This window comes from Cnephaeus nilssonii (genome assembly GCF_951640355.1).
Source record: "Cnephaeus nilssonii genome assembly, chromosome: 16".
Classification (NCBI taxonomy): Eukaryota; Metazoa; Chordata; class Mammalia; order Chiroptera; family Vespertilionidae; genus Cnephaeus; species Cnephaeus nilssonii.
The window spans coordinates 50,965,810-50,992,335 of record NC_137087.1 but is presented as its reverse complement, the minus strand read 5'-3'; the positions used below and the strand labels follow the sequence as shown (position 1 = coordinate 50,992,335).

The 26,526-nt window shown below is 35.8% G+C and overlaps 1 protein-coding gene across 3 annotated transcripts; it reads right to left on the bottom strand.

The window, feature by feature from the left end:
• Nucleotides 1–138: 138 nt before the first annotated feature.
• On the bottom strand, nt 139–26,204 carry PDCD4 (programmed cell death 4). Of its 3 annotated transcripts, XM_079793509.1 has the most exons (13): nt 26,067–26,178; nt 23,610–23,700; nt 21,764–21,870; nt 16,445–16,747; nt 14,425–14,519; nt 12,444–12,557; nt 11,173–11,394; nt 9,127–9,224; nt 7,746–7,860; nt 4,748–4,855; nt 4,143–4,253; nt 3,202–3,341; nt 139–786 (listed from the first exon to the last, which is right to left on the bottom strand). In XM_079793509.1, exons 3-13 carry the CDS (start codon nt 21,804–21,806, stop codon nt 726–728), a joined length of 1,410 nt encoding a protein of 469 aa, XP_079649635.1. In that variant the 5' UTR covers nt 21,807–21,870; nt 23,610–23,700; nt 26,067–26,178; the 3' UTR covers nt 139–725. The 3 variants fall into 3 exon arrangements, with proteins under 3 accessions (XP_079649635.1, XP_079649636.1, XP_079649634.1); XM_079793510.1 differs by lacking the exon at nt 23,610–23,700 and having other exon boundaries at nt 26,113–26,190; XM_079793508.1 differs by lacking the exon at nt 23,610–23,700 and having other exon boundaries at nt 140–786; nt 26,067–26,204.
• Nucleotides 26,205–26,526: the final 322 nt, after the last annotated feature.

The following is a 26,526-nucleotide window of genomic DNA, read 5'->3' as shown; positions in this document are numbered from 1 at the left end:
CTTATATGATTTTATTTGCTATGTGAATAAAAGTATTTTTAAAAACCTAAAATAAATGTACTCCCAATAAAGAATCAACACTGTTTCACATGTTTTATTTTGTCATACATTCTTCTAGAACTGGGTTCATTTTTCCAGTTTTGTAGAAAAATAAATGTTCCAGCCACCATTTACTTAACTGTCTAGTCTTTAAGACCAATCAATATGTTCCCTGGAAAGATGAATAAGTCTCCTAACTCATTTTCTTAAAATTCTTTAAGACAATGAAATAACTTTTTTTTTTTTACTCCCAAAGCACAGTATTTCAACAGCAGCAGCCAAAATGGGGTTTTAGCAGCTTAACTTTACCCCCTAAATAAAGCTTTGTATAAACCAGTGATTTTACTACAAAAACACTGTCCTTGAAAAAAAGGAATAGCAATCTGACATCAATGCAAAACTTGGAATGATTAGGTCATAAACATGGCACTTACAAAAGGTAGCTTATGAGAACATTCCACTTAAGAAGTGGTTACTTTTCTGTCCCTCCTTTACACCATCAAAAAAAAAAAAGGAAACACTTCCTTTAAAAATTCCCCTTAAATTTAAGTCTATAAAATTTCAGAAATGCCTTGTACCCAAAACAAGTGTTTAAAAACAAACAAACAAAAAAAAACTGTGCTAACAACTCTTACAATTCAGATATATATATTTTATAACATCTAAGACTGCAAGAGTTCTTATATTCAGTAGCTCTCTGGTTTAAGACGACCTCCATCTCCTTCACTTACAAAACGTTTTCTGCCCCTGTAATGCAAAGAACATAAACATGAAAACATACAAATTCTGACTACAGTCAATTTAAAAACTTAAAACTTGATATTTCCTGGTTATTCATTAAGTTTTGAAAGGTTTTTATTGGTTTTTTTTAAAAGTCAGCATGGCTCTAAAGCTTTTGTAAAACTCTTTTCCTGCTATATTTTTCCTAGAATTCAATATCCTATTGAATAAAAGCTTAATTATTAAAATAAGTTCACTGTTCAAAGGGAGTCATGTTAAAAAATGTTAAAATATAGGACAAACATTTGTTATTTAGAAATTTAATACTTATTTCTACTGTGTTACTAATATTATTTGAAAGCTAAACAGCCAAATAGGAAACAACAATATAATCTGGAATTATGCAAACTAGAGCTATACAACCTATCAAAATATCCATGTTTAAAATATCTTTAAAAAATTTTTTTCAGATGTAGAAAAGCCATAACCTGAATATGGAAAAATCAATCAAATCAAATTAATTCCAGTTCATGCCCCTTTTGGGGATTCATGTTATTTCAAGTGACCTTGCTCTGTACTGTAACCACATTCTAGCTACATGTAGTAGCAAGAGCCCAGGAGAAATAGTTGACCAGCAGCCTAAAGCAATAAGCGAAAAACAGAGCTTGGGCAGAATTAGCCCTTATTCTCTGACCCTACACCAACACACACTGGCACTTGAGACCACACACAAATGTGCACTTCACAAACTAAGCAAAAGGAGAGAGGATAAATAGTCAAAAGTTTAGGTATCTCTTCAAATGACACTTGATAGTAAGGCCATAACAGAAGTAACCGGTTAGACCTTTGAACAGAGGCTGAAACTTTTAAAAAGCAAGTGCCAGGGTGTTGACCCTTTTTCACACTAAGTCTAACTATAAACTACCTATATTTTCATGAACATAAAGGCATACACTGTAATATTAGAGGCCAAGGTGGGGAACAAAACAGTAAGTTGCAAGAAGTCTTGCCAAAGTTGACAGTTTAACTGATGTATACCACTTGGCACATCAGTACATAAAGAATGCCATCAGCAAGTAGAGATCTACATTTTCAAATATTTTTATCAAAGCCATTAAATTATATCTTCCACTGTTATCTTTTCCTTCTCTCTTAATGGCTTCTATTTTCTACAACAAGGGACACTGCCAGGAAATATTTCTCTGAGATTTAACACTCACAATATACTTAAATAAAAATACACAAACTTTGAAAATTTTTGATAAAAATTATAAAAAGTTAAAATGTACGTAAAATAGACTCACAAAGATTAGCTATTATAAAGAGTTAGATCCTCGTAGCACAAATATAAAGATCCAATTAGCCCCAATTCTCCATTCTATGAAGGAGCAAAAGAAAGCAACTTAAGAGTACAGGAATGATCCTAACATTTTTGAAGCCAGAAAAAGTCTAGATTGACCCTTGGCCTCTACCATTTGTGACCTTAGAAAAGGTATATTACACCTCCTTAAGACTCAATTTTCTCATCCTACCTAATAATAGACAAATATGCAAATTGACCACACGTTCGCTATGCCCAAGCCACGGCCACCAGCCAAGCCACACCCACCAACCAATCAGGGCGACTATGCAAATTACCCCAACCAAGATGGCAGTTAATTTGCATATCAAGACAGCGTAGAAAGAAGCCAAGAGCTGCAGAAGGGAGCAAAGCTGCGGAGAAGCAAGCAAGCTGGGGGGAGGACAAGGGAGGAGCGGAGGCGGGGCGGGGGAGAAGGAAGGAGAGCAGGCGGGCTGGCGGAGAAGGGAGGAGCGGAGGCGGGGTCGGGGGAGAAGGAAGGAGAGCAGGCAGGCTGGTGGAGAAGGGAGGAGCGGAGGCGGGGTCGGGGGAGAAGGAAGGAGAGCGGGTGGGTTGGTGGAGAAGGGAGGAGCAGAGGCGGGGTCGGGGGAGAAGGAAGGAGAGCGGGTGGGTTGGAGGAGAAGGCGGGGCAGGGGAGAAGGGAGGAGAGCAGGCGGGGCGGGGTAGAGTACAGCAGGAAACCCTATTGCAGGATTCTTCCTGCAACTGGAACGCTAGTTGATGATAACATTGACACTGAAATAAGTATTTAACCTTTTGCACTCAGATGTCGAGTGTGACTCGACCCGGTTAGCATTAGAATAAAGGAATCGAGAAAAAGGCAAGGAGTGCAAAGGGTTAAACTACTTAGAACAGAACTGCTCCACAAAAGTTGACTTCCAGTGGTTTTATGAGTTTAAATTCACAAGGGGGCAAAATAAGCTTCACCCTTGTTTCTCCATAAACACAAAATAGATGATTTTTCAATCTTGAGTGGCTCCATTTATTAATAGTATTATTTTTCTGACAGAACTGGAATGATGGAAAATTAGCTTAGCCTTCCAAGCACCTCAGTATTTTAAGTTGAAAAAGTAATAAAGTACCTTGAAGGACAAAGATCTCTGAGTTGTTTGGAAATTATTCCAGCCTGAAAACATTCTTCTACAAATCTCTCAAGCACAGAGTATGAATATGGGACATCCAGATTAATGTCCGGAATTTCATTATAAATTCTCTCATAACCCTAAAAAAATGAAATTGTATACAGAATTGTTAGCCCATATAAAATACATAATGCCATACAATTCTTCACTGTCATCAAGCTATATTTAAGGCCAAATGTTTATATAATAAGACTAAAGTCAGGTCTGAACCTTGAAACAGGTACATTTGTTATAGGATGTTTTATTAAAACTGTTCTCTCAAATGATCTTGAGGCAGACTGAGATATAGGACACATTTCTTTCCCAGACTGAGATATAGGACACATTTCTTTCCCATATACTTCTCTATATACAGGGATGGGCAAAAGTAAGTTTCCAGTTATAGTACAAATAATACAATAATTAATAAATAGTACAAGAATAAACTATTGCTCATACAACCGTAAAGCTACTTTTGCCCACCCCTGTACATTTACATTTTTTAAAAAAGGGCTAGTAAGAACCTCACCAACACTTTAATAGCAATGCATACAATTTTAAATAGAAATAAATTACTTTAAAGTATAATTTGCTAAACGTTTATTTCTCCTTAAATATAAAACAGAAATTATATCTTAGAAATAGAACTCTTAAGGAAGAACACACAATCACATTTTTTAAAATGCAGGTTAAAAAAACCTATTGAAGTGTTACTTTCCAAAAAATGACTGCAAGAGATTCAAACATAAACACTACTATTTAAAAACAAACAAACAAAAAGCTATAGACATACTACTGCTAACCATATCTAAAGGAAAATTTCATTAACAATTCATTATCTTTATTCAATCATATATTTAAGGTATAAGCCTAAAAACTGTTCAAAATAATGTTATACTTACTCTTTTCATTTGGTCTAGAGTAATCGTAGAAGATTTCCAAAGGGATTTTAACAAATCCAAAATCATCTTAAATGTACTTTCTCCAGTTGACTCCAAAACCATTACAATGGCCTTAAAATTGAATGAATGCATGAATGTATTTTTGGTCATTAATTCATGTAAGAAACTGCTCTTAAATGTATTAGATTCCTTTAATCTATAACTATAATTCTTATAAAAATTTAAAAACAATTTTCTCCATTAACATTAACCTGCTTTTTAATCTTCACCCGAGGATGTTTTTCATTGATTTTCAAAAAAACAAGATGTATATTATTAAAGAAGTATTATGTCACTGTAGTACAAAAAAAGGAACACAATAGCCCTAGCTGGTGTGGCTCAGTTGGTTGGAGCGTTGTCCCATGTGCACCAGAAGGTCTCATATTCAATTACTGGTCAGGGCACATACCTAGGTTGCGGGTTTGATCCTCGGTCAGGGCATGTACAGGAAGCAACCAATCGATGTATCTCTCTCACACTGATGTTTCTCTTTCCCTTCCTTCTCTACAATCGATTTTTTAAAAAGGAACACAATAATTCTCTTTGGGATATCAAAGTAATCTTACTTCATATACAAGCTCATGGTGAAAATGAGGTACTTCCAGTTCCTTAAGGCAATGTTCAGCTTCAGATATGTCTCCAGAGAGTAAATACTCTTTCAGCAGCATAACAATCTATTAAATTTAAAAATTGAGATGTGTCAGAATTTCTGATTTTTTAAATAATTGTGCTTTGTCTAAAAGATTTACTTACCCTCATCTCAATATATTACATGATGAAATAGCAGGTTACAAACAGCTAAGAACATATAAACTTGACATATCACAATCATTAAAATTTTTTCATGCTTATAAATGAAATCTCCAATTTTAAATGGTTAATTATGAAGAAAATGAAGTGATTCAGAGTGTCTTAATAATCACTGAGATTTATGAATAGACTATTAAGACTTTCATGGCCTGAGTTGTGACCATAATTCTTTAATGCTCCCTGTAAAACAAGGGATCTTAAATACCACTAGAGGGCACTAACTGAAAGTCTCAAAATGAACTTTTGAAGTGGCACAAATTCTCCCTTTCATCAAGATGACCTTAATATTGTAATGGGAGCCAAAAAAAAAACAAAATATCAGGGCTTTACTAGACAGGGTAAAGATTTCCATTTACTTTTCTCTGAGGATTTGAAAACCATTATCTAAAACGTTCATCAGTAATTCAGCTTCCAATAATATATAGCTAAAGAGGCAAGTCTTGTCTTTCTTATTCACATTTATACAGTAACATCTATGACCCTAGAGAAAACGGGGAAAAGTTTTTGAACAAGAGAATGTCAATTAAGAATGTTTTTTCCTGTACAATACGTGTTAAAGTCACCTTTGCACCTAGAAGATGCTTGATGCTGGTTAACTGAATAAAGTAATTTCAGTGTCTCTACTTCATATTTCACACTTCTACAACATATTTCATAAAAGGTAAAATACAATTTGATTAACAGAATACATCCTGATAATTCCTATTATGCTTTAGAAAAGTAAATATTTATGTCATTTGAATAACATTTTCAGTCTATAATTAATAAATTTATTATTTAAATATTACTTAGTTTTTAAACTTTGTTATGTAACTGAAGGTTTACATGTTTTCCATCAGGTTTCATGAATTTTTGAGAATGATGAATTATGAACACATGTATACATTTCAAAAAGTCTTCTTTGTCCAACTCATCTTTCCATGTAAAAGGAAATGAAGATCCAAATAATGTCAAACTAAAATACTGCGTAGTTTTATTTCAATTTTTATTTTAACCATTTTTTTGTTGAGATAATTTACATACCATAAAATAGTTTGGAAGTTTCTCAAAATATTAATTTGTGGGAGAGTACAGATAGTTCTCGACTTATGATGGGATTATGTTCCAATAAACACGTAAATTGAAAATATCATGTCAAAAATGCATTAAATACACATAACCTACCAAACATCATAGTTTAGCCTACCCTATCTTAAACATGCTCAGAACAACTTACATTAGCCTATAACTAGGCAAAATCATGTCGTTTCCACTGCCCAGCATCACAAGTAAGAATCATACTGCATATCGCTAATCCAGGAAAAGATCAAAATTCAAAGTATAGTTCTACTGAATGCATATAGCTTTCCCATCATCACAAAGTCAAAAAATCATCAAGTCAAACCATCCCAAATTGGGGACCATCTGTATTACCATCTTATCAAAATTAAGTCTTCTAATACATAAACATGAGATAGCTATTTACTTTGGTCTTCTTTCATTTCTTTCAATAATGTTTTGCAGTTTTCACTGCACAAGACACTTCTTTTGGTAAGTTTATTCCTATTTTCATCTTTTTTATGCTACTGAAAATATAATTGTTTTCTTAATTTCATTTTAGATCACTCAGTGTGCAGAAAACTGAATTTTTTATATTTATCTTACATACTGCAACCTTGCTTAATTCATTTATTAATAGTTTGGCTCTTTGCTTTTGTGTTTTTGTGGATTCATTTGGTTTTCCTTATACAGATCATGTCAGCTAGGACTAGAGAATTTACTTCCTTTACAGTCTAGGTGCCTTTTATTTCATTTTCTTTCCAAACTGCCCTAGTATCTTGACTGTTTTTATACCTCAATTGCTCTAATAACTTTTTAATTTAAAAAATGATATTGAAATTATGATATTACATGATTACAAATACCAACCCATCTGTCTTAACACACATAAAAGCAAACTGGTCAAAGCTCTAACTACATTTTAAGGTCCTTAACACTCAAATAAGTATACATGTCACTAAGAAATTTATTTTCAAAACTATAGTCACATATAAAGATTATAATCTAATTTAGAAGCACATGAAACTTTAAATCTTCTAATTTTCTTAAAAATCTACAAATAAGATTAATTTTTTGTTTGTTAGTTTCTTGACATAGAAACATACTGCCAGGGAAAAATTATCCAGAGACTAAATCTGGCATTTTAATGTAGTAAATTAGTTACATAGTTTAAAGCATGAAAAAAGGTAGTGAATCTTCTTATAAAAATTTACCACTCTAATCTAATCTAGTCATAATTCATAATTTATAATCTGAGACTATCCAGTTTCAAAATGCTCACATGAAAAAAAAGATATTTTTTGGATAACTACAAAATTGCAATAGTATTTGAAAAAATTTAAATACCGATATAAGAAAAAGATTTCATGCATTCTTTTAAGGTTCATCCACAGCTTTCTTAATCATAAAAGCCCTTTTAACTTAACACAGTCTAATTTTTAAGTCAAGGAAACCATACAAATTTAATAACAATTATATAATTATTGGAAACTTATAGCAAAACCATATGAAGCCAAATATACAAAGATTATTCAATTTTCCATTTGCAGCTATAAGACTGAAGTTAATTTTTGTCCACAAAAATATCAGCTAGAGGGCATAGTTTATTTTCCTAGAATACGTATAAATTAAGTTAAAGATAATAAACCAATAGTTACCTCTTTTTTTTTTTAATAGTTACCTCTTTTTTTTTTTTTTTTTTTTTTTAATAGTTACCTCTTTAACAAGGTGATTAACAGGCTTCTGCCCACCGCCAGAGCCCCACACACTATCTTTGCGCTTTCCACCTTTAGACATACTCAGGAGCACAGTAGCCTTGTCCAGAGCAGCTCTACAAAAAAAATAATTTTGACATTTGGAGATGCTTCAGCAGGACCAAATCATGGATAAAGTTGGGGCGGGGGGGGGGGGGGGAGGAGGAGATAGAATTCAAGCCTTCTTTCCCACCAGAGACCATTCCACTATGACCTGTAGTAGTCCTCGAAAATTAACATCTACACATAAGAAAACCTAAGACATGGCTAAATCCAAATATAAGTTTCCACATAGTTTTTAAAAATCATATAGCCTAACTCCAAAATATCACATTTAGCTTATAATTAATTATACCAAAGAACAAGAGTGGAAAACATTATTTCTTAAGATTTCTATGACAGATAAAAATATAAAATAAAATTGAAATAGGGCTCCTTTGTTAATATTGTCCATCTTACTAGAATCCTATATCCTATATAATAAAGAGCTAATATGCTAATTAGACCAGATGGCAGAACGACCTTCCGGAATCCCAGAAAGACCAGTGGGTGGGGGGGCGGGGCCACAAGGCAGCTGGGGCTGCTGCTATGGCCGACCCCTTGCACAAATTTCATGCATTGGGCCTCTAGTATTAAATAATTACAGAATGTTTAAACCTAAAGGGACCTTAAAGAAAACTCTAAGTCCAATCCTTACATTTTATAAATAAGGAAATTGAGATCCAGAGAAGAGTGGCTTGACATGAAGATAGCTAATGGTTTAAAACCCAGAACTTCTGCCTAGCTTGTGTGGTTCAGTGGTTGAGCGTTGACCCATGAACCAGGAGGTCATGGTTTGATTCCTGGTCAGGGCACATGCCCGGGTTTCAGGCTCAATTCCCAACAGAGGGCAGACAGGAGGCAGCTGATCAATGATTCTCTCTTATCATTGACTAGAGGCCCGATGCACGAAATTCGTGCAAGGGCCTTGGCCCTGGCCCCCGCCTGCCACGAACGGGGGCCTCTGCCCCAGCTTTGTCAGGAAGGAAAGATGTCCAGAAGGATGTCCAGTCTAATTAGCATATTATGCTTTTATTATATAGATGTTTCTACCCCTCTCTTCCTCTCCCTCCCTCTCTGAAATCAATTTTTTTTAATAAATAAAACCCAGAACTTCTGCATTAGAGTAATGTTCTCTTCCTATTATATTAGGCCAACAATCTCTCAATTTTGTTTTAACAGTGGAGAATACAAATGACAAATAGATGTCTACAATGTCTGATTAATTCATCTGTCATTTCAATAGAATCCTGTGGAATTTTAAACTCATTTGAAATTCTAAGTAGGAAAATTAATTTACTTACCTAGCCTGTACACAATCTACAGTTCCTCTGTAACTATCAATATAGGTATTACATAAAATTCCATCTCCAACAGCTCTTGCAATAAATTGGCCCACCAACTATAATAAGGAAAAAAAAAGCTATATTAAGAAATCTAAAATAAACCTTTACAATTTCTAAATACATAAATGATGAAGACTGTTTGAACTACACAGTCAATACCAACAATCCTAAATTGTAGGTATTTTTTAGAACGTTCAAAAAAACACACACATTTATTCAGCACCTAACTAGTTATGCTTGGCACACACTCCCACAACTTAACCTTCAAGTTAAATGACATGGGGGGTAAAGCACATCTGTTTTGCTCACTACTGACTCCCCAACACCTTACCTTGCACAATGCCTGAAACAGAGTATGTGATTAAAAATACTTGTTAAGTCAATGACTTAAAGTCAAGAGAAACCTCTCTTGTGGGAAAAATAAATGGGACTAGGTTTTCTCAAAAACCTGTCTCAGAAAGGAATTTATCTTATGGTGAAAAGTTGTGTAAAAATATTTGTCTGAAAGTATGTTTATAGCATTATTTCTTATAAAAATTGGAAACTTTAGTGTCCAAAAAATTAAGGTATGTTTACATGGTACATATATAAGATGGTACACTATGTGGCCACAGGGAAATATATTTACATTTTATGCTATAAAGGAAATCAAGTTTACAAATAGCATATGATGTACGATTCCATTTTTTATTAAAACAAAAAATATAAGGATATACAAAATATATACACCTATACCCACAGAAAGTAAAATGGAACATTTAGCATCAAAATATAAAAAGTGATTATTTTTCTTCATTTTGGCTTTTTATTTTTTTAAATTTCATAATGAATATGAACTTACATAATCATTTTTTTCCAAGTATGAGTACTGATATTTTATTTTTTTTAAAAATATATTTTTATTGATTTCAGAGAGGAAGGGAGAGGGAGAGATAGAGAAACATCAATGATGAGAATCGTTGACCTGCTGCCTCCTGCATGCCCCCTACCGGGGACTGAGCCCACAACCCAGGCATATGCCCTTGACTGTAACTGAACCCGGGACCCTTCAGTCCACAGACCTATGCTCTATCCACTGAGCCAAACCAACCAGGGATGAGTACTGATATTTTAAAACATCCATGTTTGAATGACAGCATTTAGGAATTAACCTACCTATACTCTATTCCCAAGTTAATGTTTAAGTGCTCCTATCTTGATTTAAGACTTTGGTCAAGGAACCAGAAAAAAATTTCACACATTTTTTATTTCAAACCAGAAAGTCATGTTATAATGTCAGCATGTATTAAGTCTAATATAAGCTTTGAGCCCTAGCTAGTTTGGCTCAATGGATAGAGCGTCGGCCTGCAGACTGAAGAGTCCCGGGTTCGCTTGCGGTCCAGGGCACATGCATGGGTTGCAGGCTCGATCCCCAGTAGGGGGCGTGCAGGAGGCAACCGATCAATGATTCTCTCTCACTATTGATGTTTCTATTTCCCCTCTCCCTTCTTTGAAATCAATAAAAATACATTTAAAAAAGTATAAGGCTTTGAGAAAAGAAACCTAAACAGAAGCATAAACCATGAATTTTCTAATTATTTCCCACAATGCTACAAAAGGGGACAGTCTCCCTTATGATTATTTTATAATAAACATTAGTTAAGCAAATTCGATCCTCAATAATAATAATCTACATCTTTGAAAAATCCCAGCTCACAAAACATCTTAACTATGTATAATAGAGAATTTACAGATAAGAAAAAAAAAGTATGAACTAAAAACTACACAGAGCACTACGTGGAAAATAAGATATAAAATAATAGTATGATGAAAACGGGGGGTAGGGGGGAGGCGGGGACTAGCTCAGAGAAAATACACTAAAATGTTAAAGGGCTATTTTTGTGTGACAGGAAATATGGGCCATATTTTCCTCTTTCATCTAATACAATTTCCTAGCAGTGTGCATTATTTCTATACCTGGAAGGGTAGTAGAGGAAGAGAATAAACAAGAAAAATAATACAAACCTGTGGTGCTCTAGGAGTATCCAATGCTAATTCAGGTAGATCTTTCAACAATTTATCAAATGATTTTTCTACATCATTTGTGCTCATTACTGTTCCACAAAGGTCAGAAAGAAGCTTAGATGTCATTTCTCTATGACTAGCCTTTCCCTCCAATGCCAAGGATACTGCCAACACTGGTACTCCACTTTTCATTTCACCAAGATTTAAATCTCTTAGCATTTCCTATTAAAAAAAAGTATTTTAAATTTGAAAAATCAAGATTTTATATATCCTTACCTCTCCCCATGTGGAAATAATCAGAGAGGCAGTCAAATTTTGAGGAGTAGAATAAATATATCTTACTCTGCATATAAATTACATATTGACCCACTCTGTCAAGCTTTAACTGTTTGAACATCAATGAACTCAAGAATGTGAATTACAGGCCTGGCCAGGTAGTTCAGTAGGTTAGAGCTTCATTCTGATACGCCAGGGTTTCAGGTTCTATCCTGGGTCAGGGCACATACAAGAACCAACAAATGAGTGCTTAAGTGGAACAAAAAATTGCTGTTTTCTCTCTCTCCCTTTCTCTCTCTCTCAAAATCAATTAAAAAAATGTGAATTAAATCTAAAATAGTTTATTAACCCTTTGCTCTCGCTTGCTTTTTTCTCTATTCCTTTATTCTAATGCTAACCGTGTCGAGTCACACTCGACATCCAAGTGCAAAAGGTTAAACCACATAATATTACTAAGTTTGGTGTTAGGAGTTAACTAATCCTCTCCCTTATAATATATTAACATTACTTCTAGGAATATTGCTTTATAAGCATTTATGGAGAAATTAATTTCACATTATCATAATAAACTGTTTATACTCTGATTTTCTTCAAAGCTTTCTCTTTGCACAAAAATTTACTTTATACTATCATATAAAGTTTAAAATGACATCTTAAAGGATTGTTTTAAGTGGGATTATTGTTTTAAATGTTGGAATAAAGTTAAAATTATATTTTATAAACTATCAATTTAAAAATATTTTATAATTATAAAAACATCATGTTGTGTCATTTTTCAGGGAAGGAAATGGCACACAGCCCTCATCAGATCCAAAATAGGTAAGAATTAATCTAAATTCATGAAATTTTACTCCATTTCTTAGTTAAAAATTCATTTATACAAAAGAAAATTCTTAAACTTATTCAGTGATCCAAGATCACTCTAGTTATGTTTTGCTTTTAATAGTGTTTTCTCTCCTAAATGAAATAAATTGCAATTGCAACTTTAAGCCTACCGCAACTTCATTAGTATCTCCATGCTCAAAATATTCCTGTATGATTGGTGTTAAAGTCTTCTCAAATGCTGTTTCATCCAAAGGCAAAACTACAGTTTCATAAACACAGTTCTCCTGGGAAGGGAAGGGGATGAAAGAATTATAAATTAAAGAACAAAATATTCAGATAAACTGAAATTGTTTGGTAATTTTATATTTCAACTGGTTAGTAATCCCAATTCTGGGAGAGAAGACATGGTATATGCTTTGATCACTTATCACTTATATAAAAATTTAATCTGTTCTTCTTTTACAAAATCTAAATATAATAACCAAGACACAGATTAGAACCACTAACCACAGCAAATATGACTTGCTTCCAACCTCTCCCCCACCCCCCATTATCTTCTGTTAATTCTTTATATCTCATAAAACTAATCCTTTGGTGACCAAAAAGTTTTAAGATGGCTTCCTATCTTATCTAGTATTTTCATTATAACTTCACTTTTTTTAAAAAATGAAGCAGGAACCAAAGCCTTCATGATTAGCATTACCACAATAAATGTTCCTAATAACAAAAATCTATGTTGTAGTGACAAAAAACTTTCTAAGGGAAAAACACTATTAAACTGAAAATTCACAAAGAAGTATCCCCCTTCTGCTATGCAAAAATCCCTGAAATGTTTATATGTAACTTGTGACTGGCTTCCACCTAACAACATAAACTTGAAAGATTACATATTAAATCTAGAATATTTAGCAAAGTTTCTATAGTATATGAGTCCTACTGGTTTTAAAATATATTTTTTCATGTTCTCTTAGAAATATTTCTACATCCGTTAGTTAAAATAGTTAAGTACATACATATACTAGTAAACAATACACAACAAAAACAATCTAACATATACCCTGATAAATTCCTGTCTAAAATTTTCATCACATCTTATCTTATACATCTTATCTTCATCCAGAGCTGTAGGGGGTTGGGGAGAAGGAACAGACACAACAGGAAGAGTAAATGGAGGTAGATGATGAAAAAAGATTGGCCATGAGTTATTAATTATTAAAGTTGGTAAAGCTAGGAGATAAGTACAAGTAGGTTCATTATACTATTCTACTATGGGATAAGTTAGAAATTTTCCAGTAAAAAGATAAATATATGTAAATTCATTAGAAAATCTATGAAAATTTTATATTCTCAGCACTATCTCTAGAAAAAAATATCCATGTTTCAAAATTACCAAACTTAACATCTTAAACAGCAATATATAAAAGCCACTTAATATTTATGTTTTTACTAATATTAAAAAATTATATATTATTCTCAATTCTCATTACTAAAGAAACTAAATTAACTCAAAAGAATTTACTGAAAAACAATTTGATAATCTTAAGTAAATTTGTGAAGATCTATTTTTGATTCACTTCAGAAACCAAAAGAAAATTATGTATACACTAGAAGCCCGGTGCACGAATTCATGCACGAGTGGGGTCCCTCAGCCTAGCCGGCGATCAGGGCCGATCGGGGCCGGCCAGCTGGGGGAGGGACTGCAGGAGGTTGGCCGGCTGCAGGAGCACACTGACCACCAGGGAGCAGCTTCTGCATTGAACGTCTGCCCTCTGGTGGTCAGTGTGTCATCATAGCGACCGGTTGACCGGTCGTTCGGTCAACTGGTCGTACTGGTCACTTAGGCTTTTATATATATAGATTACTATCAGTTATCTTGTTTTTTTCCTAATCCAAAATTAACCTAACAGTCTGAAGGTACTGAGTAAATAAATGACTTACGTGCATATATTAATGTGTGTGTCTATATACATATATAGTCATAAATTACACATATACACATTAGTATAATCATATACATATGACTTGACAGTTATAGATTATAAACACAGACATACAACATATGACTTGACAAACATGAGTACACAATGAACATGAGATCAAAAAAGCGTATAAGGATTTAAACATATATTAAAAAAGCAAAAACACAGATACCTGGTCATCATCATAGTTAGGATCTTTCACATCCACTTCCTCCACATCATATACCTGCCCGGGTGTACCCCAAACACCTTTGCCTCCTGCACCACCTGAAAAGTTTTGAATTGAAAAAGCATAGAGAAATTTGAAAGAACTCTAGATGTTCAGATGTTAATTAAAAATAACAGCTGCCCGGCTGGTATGCTCAGTGGTTGAGCACTGATCCATGCACCAAGAGGTCGCTAGTTCAATTACCAGTCAGGGCATATACCGGGGTTGAGACTTGATCCCCAGTATGGGGAATGCAGGAGGCAACTAATTGATATTTCTATTTCTCTCTCCCTACTCCCTTCCTCTCTCTTAAAAATAAATAAATAAATAAAACATTTTAAAATAAATAAATAACAGCTAAAAAACTATTTTATTTTTTTCCAGTTGAGACTTATACTTTAAACCTCTTTTTATTCTGATCACTGCTTTTTCAGTAAAGATTAGATATTTTATAATCTACTTAGAAACATTAAGTTGAAATAGTTTATAAAGTTAAAACTAAAAAGGCAGCTGCTTTAAAATAAAAGCAAAACAAATAAAAAGATTACAAAAAAAATAGCTATACTGGGGACCTCAAAGGTGATATTTCAATTTAGCTCTAAATTTTATTTGGCATTTCTTGAGATCAACACAAAAAGAAATTATGTTGAGCCAGTACAATGTGGCATAGAAAACTCAATAAGGAAGAAATTAATTAACAAAGAAACACCATGACCACCATCATGTTTTAAAGTCAAATACTCTTTAGATATAAAAGTACATATGAAACTATACTTTGCAACTAGTAATGTTACAAATAATTGCTTTTTAAGCATTAAGAGCACTGATCATTATTTCTCTCTACTTCTATATACAAGCAGATGAGTAAAAATTTAACAAATGCAACTTTCAAAGTTGCTTTTCTACATAAACTTACTGAAATGTTTTTATAAGGCTCAATATATTGAATAATTTTAAAGAAGTTTACAGTATCACCAATATTTTAGAGGTTTTTATTTTATATCCAGAGTATAATCCTTGTCACCAGAGCAAAACAGAATCTGAGAATTAGTTTCTATTTTGATCCAACCAATGGCTATAGAGCCATTCAACAAAGTAACTATTTTGGACAAATGACAAAAACATTTTGCAAGAACCCTAGGCTATAAGTTGAAGTTCCCACCATTCAGAAGTTAGTAAAATCACCAAACTGTATCAAAATCCTACCATAGACAAAAGATGACAGACCCCCCCCCCCGCAATCAACAAATATTTAAGTACAGTATCTATGTAGCTAGTCACTACTCCAAGCACTAGAGATACAGCAGAAAAACAGATAATTACACTCCAGTATCCAAGATAAAGAGAGCTAAAGAGAACTTGGAACTAGATCTATGAAATCATTAAAATTCTGTGAATAATATTACCAATCAAATTTGCATGTATCATGTATTCTTCACAATGATCATAATTTGATTCATTAGACCAGGGGTGGGGAATGCCTGGCCCTTAGGCTGTATAATTTGGTCTGGCCCTGCCAAGGCATTAGGGGTGAGTTAATTAAATGTTTGACCAAATATAGCAGGCTAATTTTTAAGTTGATAATTTGTAAATATCCAAATGGCCCTTGGGAGAAAAAGGGTTCCCCACCCTGCCTTAGACAATAGGTATGATGAATTCCTGACCTTGTTTCTTTCAAGCAGAGTTAGAGAGAACATGCATAATTCATAACTGTGAAAAACGTCAGTGTGTGATTTGCTGGAAATAATAAAGTTCTGATAAAAAAAAAACTAAATCTATTCAAATTTAGTTTTGAAAAATGAAAATGCCTCAACTTAAAAAGTGGTATGACCCTCAGTTTAGTACTATGTAAGAAATATATACAAACCCAAATCTTATGTTATCACTGTTTAAATATCTCTCATTTGTAGAAGAAGGAAATGGTAGTACAAAAACCGGGCAATATTTTTTTCCACTTGTGCCTTTGGATGTGGTATATACCAACCTTTCTTTGGTAGTCCCCGTCCTTTCCCAGATCTGGATCGCCTATCTAGCAACCTTCCCTTTGGACTGGTTGGTACAGTTACTCCACTTCTAATGGCTTCGCTTCCATTATCACTAACTGAATCGCCTCTGCCAGAGTCCCGGGATGAGTTTTTCCGTAGGCGCCTTTTTGCCTTGGCATTAATTTTAGCTTCATTAATGGAGGATGCTGAAATCCAATTTCCATTTATCTCATTCTTTATATCCTCAGTCCCAGCATTTTCTTCATCGCCAGAAAACAGAGAGTCACTTAAGTTATCAGGATCTTAAAGAGGAAAATGAAGAAAGGTAAGTATTTTAACCATCTACTGTTATACTAATTACTAGTGGCCCGATGCATGAAATTCATGCAAGAGTAGGCCTTCCTTCCTCCGGCTGCCGGCACCAGCTTCCCTCTGGCACCCGGGACCTGGGCTTCCCTCACAGCCCCGGCTTCGTCTGGAAGATCGTCCAGAAGGACATCCAGTCTAATTAGCATATTACACTTTTATTAATATAGATCGTCATAACTTACGTTAGGTTGAATCACATGAAATTGCCACCTTTGTAGGTCACTCATGATCACATATTGGCAATTTCTTATGGTTCAATCTAAATGACAACTAAATAGGATTACTTTTCACATTATCAAGAAAAGTAAACTAAGGCATTGAATATAAATGAACAAAGTTTACTAAAAGCATGCTATCTCGTGTTATACCATCTATCTTAATACAGACACCAAATATAAAACCTTTAGACTTTGGTGAGATAAGAGAGCTAAGCAGTTGAAGATATAAGACTAAGGATCTTGGAAGAAAGATAAACTAATATGTACAGAATGCCTAATATTATTTATCAGGCACTGTGTTGGCACTCTGTCATTCACCCACACAAGTGTGAGAGCTATTTACTACATCATTTATACAGTTAAGGAAACTAAGGCTAAAATTATTTAAATAACTTGCCAAACATCTCATGATTGATTACAGATACTTAAATATTACTAATCTGGCAAATAAATGATCACATATGATTATTGAGTTGAACTGTTCATTGCTTTCAAAGATAAAGCTTGCTTTCAAAGCCATCATCTAAAGTCCTAATTCATCTCTCCAAACTTGACCCATATTACTTAGCCATCCTCTGAAAATCTTCCAGCCTATATACTAATAAGATTTGTACATTACCCCATGAAAGATAGCAACCTATCTGGAGTTTCCAGTAGTCTTCTGTTTAGAATGTCATCCTCACTGCTCTTTCCGTTACAATCCTTGAGGATATAGGTCAAGTATTACTTCCTCTGTAAAAACTTTCCTCACGCTTCTACCCACAATAACACTAATATTCTTATCACTCATTAACCACTTCACCAAAATCACTTTCTTTTTATATAGCAGTCCTGCTTTTCCAAATAAGTCATAAGCTTCAAAAGAGGAATTGTACTTCTTGGTATCCTCAGCACCTAGTAGAGTATCCTTCATACTATCAACTCAAATGTCTGTGCAGATCAAATGACAAAGACAGTCAGCTTTGCTCTGAAAACTTTGTATGTCAGAAAACTACTAAACCAGTTACCCATAGGCCAGAGGGTTTTTGTTTGTTTGTTTGTTTTTCCACTTAGGCTAACTCAAGTCAGAGTTTAATTCCTCAGATGATTTTAAATATTTCCAAATGTAATTAAGATGTGTCAAGTCTATTTGTCTGGGATTTAACATGTTTTAATATGTTGAAACTGAATTTTTTTACATCAACCTTTAAAAAGTATAGATGTGTTAAAATCTTTATAATTCTTAACAAAACATAAAATTTAGAAACAAACATTGTGTTAAATTACTTCATTAGTCTCATAAGCATTCTCCACACCCTCCGTCCTCAAACCATTCTCCAAACTGCATGGAGACTGATTTTCTAAAACATGCCCCTGCTGAAAACCATTTGAAGGTATTCTCATGGGGTCAAAATGTAAACTCATTAATTTGTAATTTCTGATCTTGTCCCTGCTTACATCACCAGAATAATTGCTGACCTCTCCACATTCAAATAGAGCTCAGATTTGGTACCATAGGGGGAATTATGATATGCCAATATGTGACCATTACTGACCTACTAATGGGGGATTCATTTAGCAGAATAATACAAAATGTATTAGAAAAAAGAGAAAGTATAAAGTGGGAGACCAGCTAAGCAAATGTTGCAGTAATTCAGTCACAAACTAACTGGAAAGGGAAAGGTTAGTAACTTTGGGGTAAATAAGAAAGTAGTACTTTTAACCAAAAAATAACGAGCTTTTAAACAAAATAGATTCAAGAAAAGTGAAATGATATCTTGAAAAGATTTTTAGGAAAGGAAGCCAGGGTTAGCTATAACCATCATTATAGCTAAACTAATAGTCATAGTAGTAATACTATTACTTTTGTCATTACCATCACTATTGTTACCTACTAAATACCAGATTCTATCCTACGCACTTCACATACATGGTTTATAATCTTCACAAAACTATAATGAAGATGTTTATCTTCATTTTACAGATGGAAAATGTTTCATAGAAAAGTTACACATCTAAAACAGATTGTGGTCAGAATAAAACCCACATGTGAATCTCAGATGACTGTAATTATAGGACATACAAAGCTAGAGTACAGCAGAGTAGTGACAAATAAAGAGACAGGATGAACATAGAAGGAATGTAAAGAAAGAAAAACAAAAAATTAAGAGGAAAGAGAAGGACCAGAGCTCAAATTAGATGGAGTTTCAAGTAAGAGTTGGTGGTTGAAGAAAACATTATTCTACAACTAGAGGCCCGATGCATGAAATTCATGCATGGGTAGGGTGCCTAGGCCTGGTCGGCGATCAGGGCTGATCTGTAGGGGGACCGGCAGGGTGCTCAGGGGGACCCCCACTGGCACCCGCTTTGGCTGGCCTGGAGCCTGCAGGCTGGGGGCAGCTCCTGCGTTGAGCATTTGCCCCCTGGTGGTCAGTGCACATCATAGGGACCAGTCATTCTGCTGTTCGGTCAATTTGTATATTAGGCTTTTATTATATAGAATTAAGGTGAACCACCAAACTTGCTCAGAAAATAAAGGACTTAGAAGTATAATTAAATGCTTTAAACGGTCCCTTGGAGTACATACTTCCCCACACTTGAGTTTTTCTTCTTCAACTATTTTAATATATTTTCATATACAAGGTTGGGCAAAAGTAGGTTTGTATTTGTAATACAAATAAATAATGCAATAATTAATCAAGAATAATACAAGAATAAACTGTGCTTCGTCTATTCATAACTGTGAGTGGTTATCACACTGGACAGTTCTGAAAAGAAGTAATTACCAGATGTGTGTGTGTGTACACACACACACACACACACACACACACACGCACAATGAACTACTACTCAGCCATAAAAAATGAAATATTGTCATTTATGACAACATAAATGGATCTTGAAAATATTATGCTAAGTAAAATAAGTCAGACAGAAAAGGACAAAAAAAGTATGATTTTGCTCATATGTGGAATATAAAACAAAAAGTAACAAAGGTCAGATTAAGACAACAGAATGGTGGCTACCAGAAGATAAAGGAGGTCAAATAAACAGAAGGAGACTAGACTTTGGGTGGAGAGCACATAATAGATACACAGATATAGAACTATGTAATCTTATATACCTGAAAATTATATAATGTTATTAACCAATGTTACCAATACATTTTAAACATGTGTAAAACTACTTTAAAAGAAGAAATTACCTACATGTGAAATATATTCTTATATTGTATTATTACCATCCCCATCTCAATGAAGTACATGATACCCATTTGTAACCATAAAAAAACAAATACAGTACCCATATAACTATTGTGTATAGCAGCACCAAAATAATTAAGTACTGTAATAATTTTTTCAACTATAATTTTCTAACACACTTAAAATCAGATTAATAAGTACAAAATGGAAAGAAGTTTCAACTTCAAAGTGTCTGGTCAGATCAAAGAAAATTATATAACTTGTACACAACAGTGAATTAAAGTCATTAAAAAATGAAGCTGTATCATTAAAAAGTGAAATATATTTAAATTATAAAAAATAATGATCATTTTAATTATTAATAAAGTTATAAAGCAAACAATTATCTAAAATATATTAACATGAAAAGCTCTCACTATATGGAATATTTCAAAATCCCAATTAACTCTCTATGAAGATTACTCTAAAGGCTAGAAATACAATGAAACAGACTAAGGAATTTCAGAGGAAAGGCAGCAGTGGGGGTGGGGAGTGATTAACTGAAGAACTTACATGCATATATGCATAGCCCATAGCACAGACTATAGAGTTGTGAAGGCCTAGGAGGGGCAGGGGCAGAGGAGATCAATGGGAAAAAAACAAAGGGGAAACTGTAATACTTTCAACAATAAAGATAAATTTAAAAAATAATAATAAATATAGGCTCACAAAAAAAGTTTAAAAATGAAAGCTAGAAATACATTTCAAATTGTCTGAAGTAACAGCATTTGGACATCAATTTAAAAAAAATCTTTATAATAATGTGCTATTGAAGTATGATGGAAAATAAAGAGAAAGTACTCTTAGGTAATTTATAAAATATAAATTATTAGTTAGCAAAGATATCAAAGATACCAATAATAGTTTATGTTATAGAAATCACTAGCTCATGTGAAAATATTGATGAGCACTATTCTCCATTCTGGATAATAAGGTTTACTTACTATAAACTAGAGGCCAGGTGCACGACATTCGTGCACTGGGGTGGGGGGGTCCCCTCAGCCCGACCTGCACCCTCTTGTAGTCGGGCATCCCCCGAGGGGTCCTTAGCGCTGAGGTGGAGGTGGGAGAGGCTCCCGCCACCACCGCTGTGCTCACCAACTGTAAGCCCGGCTTCTGGCTGAGCAGTGCTCCCGCTGTGGGAGCGCACTGACCACCAACCAGGGAGCAGCTCCTGCGTTGAGCGTCTGCCCCTGATGGTCAGTGTGCGTCACAGGGACTGGTCATTCCACCGTTCAGTTGATTTGCATATTAGGGTTTTATTATATAGGATAGCACAGAATAAGAGTATGGAATGGGAAGGATAGGCAGAAAAATAAGGACATGTGATGAATTTCTATAAAAATAAGAATCACAAACTTGATTTAAAAAATAACATGACCTATTTTCTTGTAGCATAAATAAGATGGTTTTTAAAGTAAAGACAGTTTTAATATCATGTATTCATAAAATCTGGTATGGCCTGAAACTTGCTCATAATACAATCAAGGTTCAAAATATGAATACTTACCTGTAGAATTTACATTCAGTATCTGCTCATTTTCTACATCCATTATTCCTTAATTTCACTTGCACTGATTAAATTACCAAATGGAAGTCTTCCTTTGGGATCTATTTCTTTAAAAAGAAAAAAAAAATGTTTCAATACCTTCCAAACTGATATAATCAAGGTAAATTCAATTTACTTAACACTGTAAAACACACACACACACACACACACACACACACACACACACACACACAATTCCATGTGTTTTGTTTACTTTTAAAGATAGTTTACCCTAAATAATAATTGGTTTCGATCTTCTTGACACATTATATCTGTGTCCAAAAAAAAAGTCTATATTTCTGGGTGTGCCAAATTACCCCTTTAACTTGGCATTAAAAGATATTGTTATACATGTTTACTTCAAGCTAAAGGAGTACACACACAGACTTCCAATATTTTAGGAAAACAGGCCTCATAGTTAATCTGATATAAATGAATACTGGATAGTATGCTACCAATGAATTATGAGCACTACTACAAAATGCAAACAACAGTATTTTGGTTAATCAATAATAACATGTGCCTGTGTTATTTTTCACTCTACAACATATCTAAAGGCAGATATATCTGCCATTTCATCACCTAGGTATCTATAATTACTGTTATACAACTATAAGATTGGGAGAAATTTTTAAAATTGTTTTCCATAACAATGGTATTATTTTTATAATCTGAAAAATACACTTTAGAAAAAAGAATCTTACCTATTTTAAAAAGAAATGAGTACAATGACATCAGTATCTCATTATTTTAGGCCTTAATTTCAAAATGGCTTAAAAATACTAATGCTGGAAGGTTTTAATGAAATCAGTTATCTTTTATTTAGACAATTTAACTTAGTGATATAAATTCAATGTTATATGAAAGACTATCAAGATACATTGTCATGAGAACTATTGCCAGGTGTAACCAAGTATGATTTCAGAATCTATCTCTCTGTAAATATTTGTCAAATACTTAAGTATAGTTTACATATAAGTCCTTCCAGTCATTTACAATAATTTCACCAGCAGTGTGCTCTTCCTTTAAGACATAAAATGGAATTTCAGAGGAAAGGCATTTAATGAAATTAATGAAAATGACTAATGAACTACAGAAAAGCATATTTTTCTCATATAACTTAACCAACAATAGATGTCATTTTAGAATAATGATAGGTGGATGCCTCCTGGACTTAAAGGTGAAACTAATTTTTAAATTTTTCAATATATATGCTATTTTAACATCTTTCAAGTTTGTAACCCTTTTCTCCAGAAAAGGTTATTATTTTATAAAACAAAAGTAAATGTCTTTTGTTAAAATCATAAATTCTTAATATGACATAATCCTTAGGCTACTAAGATGCTATCATGTTGCTTCAGAAATTAACAAAATGATGACATCATTCCAATTATATTCTGAATTTAAAAACATGATTTTACATAAATACCTTTTAATATCATAATTCCCACAAACTCTGGATTTAGGAGTAAAAATAACCTTAAAAACATATACAAGAGATACATAAAGATATGCAAACAAAATAGTTTGCAAATTTCAACATTTAGTGTCCTTCATGGCTGAAAAGGCATGTCTGTTTCATTTCTGTGTATAAATTATGTCACAGTGAAGTGAAAATGTCATATGATGTGTGTATGAGATTTTTACACGAGAGTTACATTAAAGTCTTTTTCATATTTTATGCAAGTATAATCTAAGAAAGTACTTTCTACAGAACATAGCCAATAAAGGAAATGAAACCATTATAACTGGTGTTTACAAAGCCCTTTATAATTCAAAAATATTTTACATGCATTATTTCATGTACCTCTCAGAAAAATCTTGAGATAGGTACTCCACTTTGCACACAATTAAACAGATTCTAAGAAGGCCGGTGATCTGTCCACAGAAAGAGAAGGCTGCACAGTGAAAGAACCAGGGTTAGAACCTACATCTTCTAAATCCAGCACTGTTTGCACATATTCAATACCAAATCTTAGTATATACTACAGGAAGATTATTTTTTAGGGTTAAAAGAGAAAAGTTTATTAAAACAGACTCCTACTGTTATATCAAATTTTTAAATACTGCTCTCCAAACAGTAACTATATTTCTTTTGAAATATTATACAGAACACATTCAGTTGGGCAAAGAAAATTATCAGGTAATGAATATCATCTATATGGTACCAAGTTTGTTTTTATTAAGTAATCATAAAAAATAGCCCTATTTCTTCAGGCAATGATAATGCAATCAAGAACTCAGTCATACTTGATAGCAACACAAACATTGAGTTTATGTCTTCAAAGCAGTGGGGTCTTCCCCCCACTTTACCTAACATTTTTGCCCCCAAAATTAAGAAAATGTAAATCAATAAATTTAAACCCACAGCCTTCATACTAAACTACAAATTTAAGCTTCAACAAGAAAACTATACATGTTAGACAAAACTAAGGCTGAAATTAAACATTGTTTTCATATCTACAATGTTTCACAGAAATATCCTATATAATAAAAGCCTAATATGCAAATCGACCAAACAGGGGACCAACCGGCCACTATGACATGCACTGACCATCAGGGGGCACCGCAGGCCCCAGGCCAGCCAAGGCGGGTGCCAGCGGGCCCCCCCCCAGCCCCCCCATCACCCTGCCAGTTGCCCCCCAGATTGGGCCTGATCTCTGGCCAGGCCTAGGGACCCTACCCATGCATGAATTTCGTGCATTGGGCCTCTAGCACACTCATAAGTCTTCAACTGCCAAGACATTCCTTAAAAAACAGAGCCTCCATTTCTGACTCCACCCACCCACAAAAATACCCATTTCCTGATAATCTATATACCTGATCATCCATTCTGACCATTTTTTAAGTTCAGTCCACATGTAAGCTAGAAATTTATTTGTATTCATTCCAGGGCTACAATTACAGCTAATTAGCAACTTAAAAGAAAACCAGCTGAAGTATTTAACCACAATGATGCAAAAGTGAGCACACAGAAAATATCCAAGTGTCACTTCTTTTTGCACTCCTAGCAACTACTTTTCTTATTATTACAACAGAAAACCCAATGGAAATATAATACGAAGACGCCTGCTGAGATATTAGGGAATTTAACAAACCTATAGTGAAGGAAGGGTAAGGGCATAAATACCAATAATTAAATTTGCAACCCATCGGGCAGTGGTCCCCCCCTCCCCCCCCTTTTTTTTTTTTAAAGCCTTACAATAGCAAGAATGCCAGAGTTCGAAAACTCAACAGTAAAACGTAAGTAAAAACAGGCGGTGACTGTCTTTTCCACACGAAGCAGCATTTTTAACTGTTTTATCTGTAGATACTGTTCTGTTGCTGGCAACGCAGGCAGTGCTCACAGGGACGCGGGAGGCGGGCGACATTGACCTCAGCGAACGGTTTCCGAAGCTCTCGCAAAAGCCACACACTCGCGGGTACGCTGCAGCACCACACTGCCCAATGCAACAAGCACAGCTCGCTTTCCACAGAGAGGGGGCTCCCTTCCTGTCTTTGTCTTCTCTGGCAGATTTCATTTAAACTAAAAACATAACCGCCCTCCTCCCCCCAAAAAAACAAAAACACGACCCTTTGCCTCAGGAGAGGCGCAGCCCAGTCCGCGCAGGGCCGGCGGCGGGCACGTGTCCGCCTCCCCACGGCCCGGCGAGAGCGCGGCCCCCACGGTAGCGGGCCCGCCGCGGGCGCAGGCCCGGACCCCCGCGGCCGCCAGTCCCGACCGGACCCGGGGCGAGGGGCGCAGGGCCGAGCCTGGATAGGCCGGGCGAAGGAGGGGGTGCCCCTTCCGAGGGCTCCCATGCAGGCCAGGGGGGCGAGGAGGACGCAAGCCTCCCTCAGGATTCCCGTCAAGCCAGAAACGCGCCCCCCGACGCCCACCCGCCACAGAAAAATAAAACCTCGGCCTCGGCGGGGACGGGACGCAGCCCTTCGGCGGCGAGCGCCCCGCGCGCCTGGTCCAGCGGAGCTGAGGTCCGGGAGGGGCGGGCCCGCGCCGCCGCGCTCCGGGCCCAGGGGAGGGGGCCGGGTGGGCTCTCCGCTGCCCGGGGCGTTGGGGCGGGCGCGGCGGGGCCGGCGGGGCTCGGAAGAGGCGGCCGGACACCCCAGCCCCGCCGACCCGGACCAGACCTGACCTGACCCGGCCGCCTCCACGCCCCCTCCCCCTCCCAACGTGCGGCTGCACCTGAGGGGAGACCGACGCTGTGGAGAGGGCGCAGCCCCCACCCCTCACCCCCCAGAGCGTGCGAGCCGCGCCGGTACTGACCCCTCGGGCCGCTGGCGCTGCTCGCCCAGGTCCCTGGTCCGCTGACCTGTCCCCGCTCCGCTGCCCTGACCCCCGCTCCTCAACCTCTGCCGCTGCCTCGGAGCGTCTCTGGCCGCTCTTGCTCTGTTTTTGTTTTGTTCTACCCAGTAACACGGGGGCGAGAGGCCGGCGTTCATTGGACGAGGCGAGGAGGTCGTCTGGCCAATCGTAGCGGTGGAGCAGGAGCTGCGGAGGAAAAGGGAGGGAAGTGAAACGTGGAAAGCTGGGCAGGGGCGCAGGAGGGCGCATGCGCGTCTGCCTTCCAGAACTTGCTGGAGGGGGGGCGGTGGGGGCAACGAGATGGAAGCCTGGGTGACAGGGCAGTGCCTCGGAGTGGGCACTAGGCTAAGGCTGCCTTGCCCCGCTCACCCATTCCCCTCACAGGGCAGCCAGCAAATTCAGCTACAGCAAAGGCTTTGGG